Here is a 7434-nt window from a genome sequence, read left to right on the forward strand (position 1 = left end):
ATTTTTTAATAGTCAGTATGACAACAAACCAGGGTGATTGATTATGAGGCTTTTGCGTTTAACATTCCAACACCCAAAATAACTGACAAAAAAACGAAATTTTTCAGCACTGAAGCTTTCAAGATACGTATTCGAACAAAACTATAAATCTAAATGATGATAAATTTGACCGTCAAATGAAGATACAAAACGACTAACAATTATTACGAGCTAGTTTTAATGTAATTGTTAAATAATTTTAATCTATTTAATCCTATTTCTTGTTCTCATTTTGAGAATTATGCAAAACATTTTTGTTTATTCACTAATAAATGAAAAAAAAACGTATGTGAAACAATAAGTTAAAACGAATTCACTGAAAGGAAATATCACAAAAAATATGAATTTGATTACTAATGTTGTTTGAGAAAATAATTCGAGAGCCATTGAGTCATGAATTTTCATGCTTCTCATAAAAGTATTCCCAAGCAGTTAGGAAACAGAAGGCAATTTAGCAGCTGTATTTTTCCTTTCCAAAAAATCAAATTAATATAAAGAAAAAAATTAACAAACTAATAGTTCTCGTTTTACAGACAATTCAGAACACAAATTGTGTTTCAATTGTAGGAGGTCGAAACAAATTTGGGAACAATTTTCAGACAAAAACGAAGTTCGAAACATTAGTAAAGACCAAACTGAACATGAAAAAGCTAATTTGTGTTAATTTTTTCTTCGCATTTATCTAAGAAGTCCTACATTTTTCAGCATCTTCAAAACGTAGACTTTCAATTTTGAACTCATGGCGTTTCCCATGAAGTTGAAGCCAATGTTTCAAAAATTAGTGAAAAGAGCTCAAAGGTCAGAGATTAAATTTAGAACATGGAGAAAATGCAGATGAGATGGAGCTCCAAAAGAAAAAGCGTTGGTATATAAATGGCCACATGATTACTCTATTACCCATTTGGCCCCTTTTGCGCACGTTCGATTTCTTCATTTTTACCCGGGTTGCCCCATCTTAGATACCATACTTAAGACCATTTATGGTTCCATCCACGGAGGGCCAAATTTTCGTGTATGATCTTACCATGGTATCCAAGATACCATAAATGGTCGGGTGTATGATATCTAAGATAGCCATTAATGGAAGCTCTATGGTATCCAAGATAGCCATTAATGAGAACTCTATGGTATCCAAGATCACCATTAATGGTAACTCTATGGTATCCAAGACGGCCATAAATGGAATGTGTATGGTATCTAAGAAAACCATTTATGGAAGGTTCATGGTATTCAAGAAAGCCATTAATGGTCGGTTTATGGTTTTCAAGAAAACCATTTATGGTGGTTACTCGGTTAATAGGAAACGAAAATTGCAGGAGAAGGGTACTAAAAAAAGTAACTGGCAAGACTTTTGTATGAAAACAGTATAAGGCTAACAGCAGAAACATTTATGGTGGTCAACCCGGGTAGGGGAGAGACTATGTGTCTGTCTCATAAAGTTGGAATAATCGAACAATCGAAAAACGCCGAAAACATGCAATTCAGCATGAAGATGAGCAAGGTGGATAGTGGTTTTGGACCATTCTATTTTAGTCTGTCCCACAAGGTTGTATAGTAATAGAATTTTTCAATAAACGCTGTCCACTTACTCATTTCCATGCTCAATGGCATTTTTGGCGTTTTGGAGTTTTGAACTTTGACTTTTGAAATGACCGATAGCTTTGTTTTTTCATGAGACTATAGACTATACCTATAGACTGTCCCATAAAGTTGAACTAAGCGAACTTTATAATAACTCAATGGACACAGTTGAAAGGTCAAAGTTGAAGTTTAAAAATTAGATATAAGTAGAAATAGTATAAGAAAATGCAATGGAGTTAAATGGAAAACTTTGCTTTCTTTAAATGTTTTTTGCTTTCTTTTACTATAGTCTGCCCATAAAGTTGAAATAAGCGAACGTTCAAAAAACGCCAAAAACGCGCAATTGAGCATCAATACGCTCATTTGAATGTCAAAGTTTTCTCCATTAAGTTTTCATTCATCATTTTTTTTTACATTTGAACTTTGACCTTTGAACTCTAACCTGTGGTTTTTGAAACGTTCGCTTATTTCAACTTTATGTGACAGCCTAGAAATGAGCATCAATATTGTTGCAATAAATTCGATAAATTTGTTAAAGAACAGAGATTCCCACAAATAATGACAATTTTGATCCCGCTGATTTTACTTGAAATTTGTTTTATATTGTTTTATACGCAATTATATGCTTCTGTGATAATTTTAAACAAACTGAACAAAAAAGAAGACTATTTTGTGGATTTACCTGACTTGCCTGCTAATCTGGTTTAGCTAAAAAGTATTAACAACGTTATTTTCGTTACTTTTATCGTCACTGTGTTTTTTGTTAAAAACATTTTAGCGAAACAAGTTTATATATACATTTTTAAAAATTTAACTTGAAGTCTGAATAAAAATGAATTTTGGATATTTGCGCCCGAATAGTTCGCATTGTTTGTTTATTAACCTGGGCCAAATTACTGGCGATTATCAAATATCTCTGCGCCAAACAAGTCATCCAATTTATTACATCTTCAGCCACGAAAGCGGGGGCTTCATTAAATTCTTCAGCTCAGGTGAGTTATAATTAGATGTTAGTTAATTATGACTGGAACTTTAATATTATTATTGTTAATTTTAATAAGTGCTTTTTGTTCATGCAAGCATCAGTACCATTTATAATGTGCTCAAACATAGTTCTTGTAGCTATTGTAAAAGAGAAGAATTTTAATTTTCTATTTTTATTAGAATAATAAGATGGTAAACGTCATTATACATTTATTTATATATAATAAATGTATTTTAAGCCAGCCGGAGAATTTGTCAAAAGTGCTGGCTAAAATTCGTTGAGTAGCCAAAAATCTTTTTTGTGGACTGTTTGGATTAGTTAATTACAGATTTGCAAAATCAGCTAATGGTTTTAATTAGAGGTTGTTACTTTTATTTAATATGTTTTTATTATTACGCCGCCATTGAGTATTAGCAAATCACAACAAAAATAGCAAAAATAGTCTTCGAAATTGGCAGTTGTTGTTGTTGTTGTTGTTGGTATTAACTACACTAATCATTAAAGAGTACCAAAGGTGTATAATGAGCGTATAAACAGGTGATTGAAAATTCCACCCCACAGTAGTGTAAAGTGTATATATGTGTTAGTACAGTGTATTTCTTTTATTGTCATTACCCCTCCTCCCCCTACCCCCCCCCCCCCTTCCTTTGCGTGTAAGTTAGTAGAGTGTGTGTTAAAGTAGTTGAGTTTGTTATTACAACAGACATTATCAAAGATTACAGATTAAAAATACTTGAACCTCATATAAACAATCTTTCTCTCTCTTAACTTCGCTACTCCAATCTTGACTGTATTCTTACTAATATTAGTTATAACAAATTTATAACTAGATTCCCATATAGCGAGGATAACCTTATCACTTTTTGGGCTCAGAGGGTTTTAAATCCCTCACATTCCGAGTCTTGGCAACTTTTGAGAGAGAGCTTTGCTGGACGATTGTGCCCAAATTCGGGTAAGTTTTGGCGGGTTTTCAGAATCCGTCGAATGTGCCGGGTTACCCGAATTGCAACCCAAAAACATGTTTATCTATAGGTATAATGAGCTGTTGCGAGCGGCGGGCGCTATCTATCAAAGGAAGCCGAAAAGAGCTGGGTTTTGTTATTAGGGTGGAGGGTGAGGGAGGGGAGGGGGTGGTTTGTAGGGTGGTGGTAGGGGGTAGTTGGTTTGGGTAGTGGTGTTTGAGTGTGTGAGATAATAGGGACATTAACACATCAGAAGTGAGCTACACTTTTGTCATAATAACGGATTTGTTTTCCAAGTAGCGAGAAAGCTCTGCGATTTGTTTAGAATAAACTGTCACTTTGGTGGTCCCTCTGGTTATCTTTGGTTAATAACTATTCATAAATACCTACCTGGCTCCCTGGGCTAACAAGACCCCGAAATTTATTGCGTTTTTCACCTGATATTTCGCCACCACTTATCAAAATAAAACCCCCGCATTAAGACAAAACAACAATATCACTTCAACCAGCCATTGATACTAGTTCGATACCATCTCGAAACTCAAATTCAAACTGGTCAAATCTTCAAATCGCGCCTTAGATTCTATCTGATCTTGTCCAGACACCTGTAAGTTCCAACACTTCCCTCAAAACTTTCACTCTTTTCAACAAAATACCAGTTAACCCCTTTCTTTTTTGTACATTTTAGTGATAATTATCAAATAACAGGTGTTATTATTTGTTAAAGGATCCTTCGCATTGATAAACAACGACAATGACGCCAAAGATATTGTTTACAACATTGCAGTTACTTGTAACTTTATGCCCGAAAATTTCGAAGAGTGAAGACACGTTACTAGACCGACAGTTAGATCCCGAATCGCTTCGTCAGCTTGACCTTGGATTGAGGAAAGTTTTCGGGATAACAGACGAAGAGTTGAATTCGAGGAAAAGAAGGAATTGGGCAAGTGGGGAGGGTACAGGATTCGGTGTAGTTCCTCAGTTCATGGTAGACGTGGCCAATCAGGATTTGACACGTCACAGGAGACTCTCGACCAATGACGACTTTTCCTACTCTGGAAATATGAGGAGCTATCATCCAATTAAATATGGTGAGTCGATTTCAATGTTTAACAAACAATTTTTTGAGATGGTACATTTTTTTTTGGGGGGGGGGGGGGGAATGTTATGATTAGGACCAACCTTTTTTCCAACACGCCTGGAGTAACTCACAAACAACCAGGTATAAAAGGCAAAAAATAAAATTCAGAAGACACCCTGCAAAAGGGGCGATGAGTTTAATCTCAAAATTGGACATTGAGGGCTGTCTTGTTGAGTCACTGGGGAAGTCCAAAAAATTGAAACCTAAGTCGAACATTTTCTTACATTCAACTCTTTGCGCTACAAATTCGGGTTATTTAACTCCTTTGCGCTTGTTAACCATTAAGTGCTTTTGAAAAAGAAATTAAAAAGGAAGATTTTGAAAAGATTTTTGAAAAAAAAATTTAAAAAAAACTGCTAAAACCACCGAATTCGATTTTAATAATAAAACTTAACGTGAATTTGAAAAAAAGAATTCAAATGAGCTCTAACTCTGAACTTGGTTGTTTTTCTTTTAGACCATGAAGAGCTCCTGGGACACCAAAGACATCTGAGATTCAACTTAACTTCTTTCCCATCTCACAAGGAAGTTATGGAAAAAGCAGAACTCAAACTCTTCTCACAGGCAGTGGACCCATTCGGTAATGCATCACATGCAACTATACACATATACGAAATCAACCCAAATAACAAGGAACAATTTGAAACACAATTAGAGGACCAAGTTGACACCCCACCCACAGATTACTGCCAAAATGACAACGTCAACTACAATTTAATCCAAAGTCGAAAACTGGATATTGAGCGACGATCAAAATGGAATTCATTTGACATCACCAAAACTGTCAAACTGTGGATGGATAACCCCAAAACACTAAACTGTGGAATCCTTGTTGAGGTGGAACCATTAAACAAAAATGATGTCCACAGTATTCAACACATTAAGATAAAATTGAGTCAAAATTCCCTTGAAACTGTTTCTGATTGGCTGAAACATTTCGAGCCTCTGCTTGTGTTGAAATCACGAGAGATTTCACAGCTTTCAGAGCCTGAACAAAAAAGATCATCAGAAGTGGAGAAGAGGTCAGAGGAACAATCTACAAGCAAAGCGTCCTTCTCTCGCAAACGAAGAACAGTCATTCAAGGTTCCTATGGAAAGAGTGAAAAAGGGAGGAAGTTAGAGGCCATTCGGAATACATTATGCGAAAGGTACTTAATGTACGTGGACTTTGAACACATACGTTGGGCCGACTGGGTTTTAGCCCCGAAAGGTTTCCACGCCTACACGTGTATCGGCAGTTGCCCCTTCCCCCTGGCACACCATGTCAACTCCACCAACCACGCAATCGTCCAGACAATCGTGAACTCTTTGCAACCCAGAATAGTGGGGCGAAGTCGGTGTGTTCCCACGGAGCTCAGTTCGATCACACTTCTCTACATTGACAAAGACACTGAAACTGCAGTGCTGAAAAGTTACAGAGACATGGTTGTTCAGGCCTGCGGATGTAGATAAGATATACATTTCACACACCACACACACACCCGTACAGAGACATACATACTCAAAGTGTAGTTTGTGCGTCACAGATTAGACGCTAAAATTTTTGCCAGGTCTAAATTTCACCCCAAATCTATTGAAAAACGACATTTGAAAATTAATCTGAACAAAATCAGACTCGAAGTCTGAATAATTGGCAACATGGCGCTGATCAGAGTCCAAACGCAAGAAACGATGAAACTTTGACGGAAACCATCGGTTACTGTTTCAACCCCCCCCCCTCTTCCCACATCCAGCAATGAAAGATGGAAAGCCTTGAATCAATTTTAGCGCCTTCTCAAGTGATGATTTGGTATTTCAGTTTGTTTTTGATAATGCACATTAGAATTTGTCAATTTGTCAATTTTAATATTGTAATTATTTTTATAGAGGTTATTTCACTCGACTTTAATGACAATTTATATTTAGCTATCACTTTCTCTTTCTGCGCAAACATTAAAGATTAATGAGAGGTTCTATAGTTTGGGACCTTCTAAATGTAAACCTGACAAAATTTGCGAATTGCAGTCAGTCACATGACATAAAACGCAATACCAAAATAGCCAAAACCAAAACACCCAATTGATCATGATAATATTTTGTTCACTACGTGACAACCATTTAGCAATTGGTATTAAACATTTTTCATTACTCTAAGCAGGATAATTTTGTCAAGCAGGATAATTTTGTCTCGTGTCAAGTTCCATATCACGTCCCGAGAGCCGCATGTAAACAAAGGCTTGCAAGAATTGGTCAAAAAACACAATATATAGCGTTTAAAAAATTGTTAGAAAAATGGTTGCACAATTTATTGCACTCAAGAAGAATTATCCAAAAGTGGTTTGAGATAATTTTTCAATGTAAAATTGGGTATAATTTTGGTAATTTGGAAAATCAGGAAAATTGGTGCTGGGTATTTTTTTCTAAACAGTTTGAATCATCGTTTTTGACCGTGATTAAACCTTAAATCTTTCGTGCTAGAGTAATTCTGTCAAGCCAAATTGATTATTGGTCGCTCATAAAACAATCTCATTAAAACAATAGAAGTGAACCCAGAACGATGCTATAAAAAGAAACCGAAACTTTCAGATAGAATTCACTTGCACTAGTTGCTTAATGTGCTCATATCAAGTCCTACAAGACGCTGAGGCATGGCCAAACGAACTAACATTACATTTAATGACATTACATAAAACAACATAACATTACATGAATTATTATTCTAATTGATCTCTGATAATTTTAACAAA

At 35.6% G+C, this 7434-nt stretch overlaps 1 protein-coding gene across 3 annotated transcripts; it reads left to right on the forward strand.

Moving 5' to 3' along the window:
- The first annotated feature begins 2042 nt into the window (after window positions 1-2042).
- LOC142339544 (bone morphogenetic protein 2-like) lies at window positions 2043-6619 on the forward strand. Of its 3 annotated transcripts, none has more exons than XM_075389655.1 (3): window positions 2043-2612; window positions 4295-4658; window positions 5166-6619. In XM_075389655.1, exons 2-3 carry the CDS (start codon window positions 4322-4324, stop codon window positions 6158-6160), a joined length of 1332 nt encoding a protein of 443 aa, XP_075245770.1. In that variant the 5' UTR covers window positions 2043-2612; window positions 4295-4321; the 3' UTR covers window positions 6161-6619. The 3 variants fall into 3 exon arrangements, with proteins under 3 accessions (XP_075245770.1, XP_075245771.1, XP_075245772.1); XM_075389656.1 differs by lacking the exon at window positions 2043-2612 and adding an exon at window positions 3335-3557; XM_075389657.1 differs by lacking the exon at window positions 2043-2612 and adding an exon at window positions 3822-4174.
- The last annotated feature ends 815 nt before the right edge of the window (window positions 6620-7434 follow it).

This window comes from Convolutriloba macropyga, chromosome 5 (genome assembly GCF_964194025.1).
Source record: "Convolutriloba macropyga chromosome 5, txConMacr16.3, whole genome shotgun sequence".
NCBI classification, from domain to species: domain Eukaryota; kingdom Metazoa; phylum Xenacoelomorpha; order Acoela; family Convolutidae; genus Convolutriloba; species Convolutriloba macropyga.

What these genes read in the sequence shown, in the direction of transcription:
- LOC142339544 (XM_075389655.1), top strand. Translation starts at nt 4,322, where the DNA reads ATGACGCCAAAGATATTGTTTACAACATTGCAGTTACTTGTAACTTTA. An exon ending in CTATCATCCAATTAAATATG is followed by an intron (nt 4,659 to 5,165) that starts GTGAGTCGATTT and finishes TTTTTCTTTTAG; the next exon opens with ACCATGAAGAGCTCCTGGGA.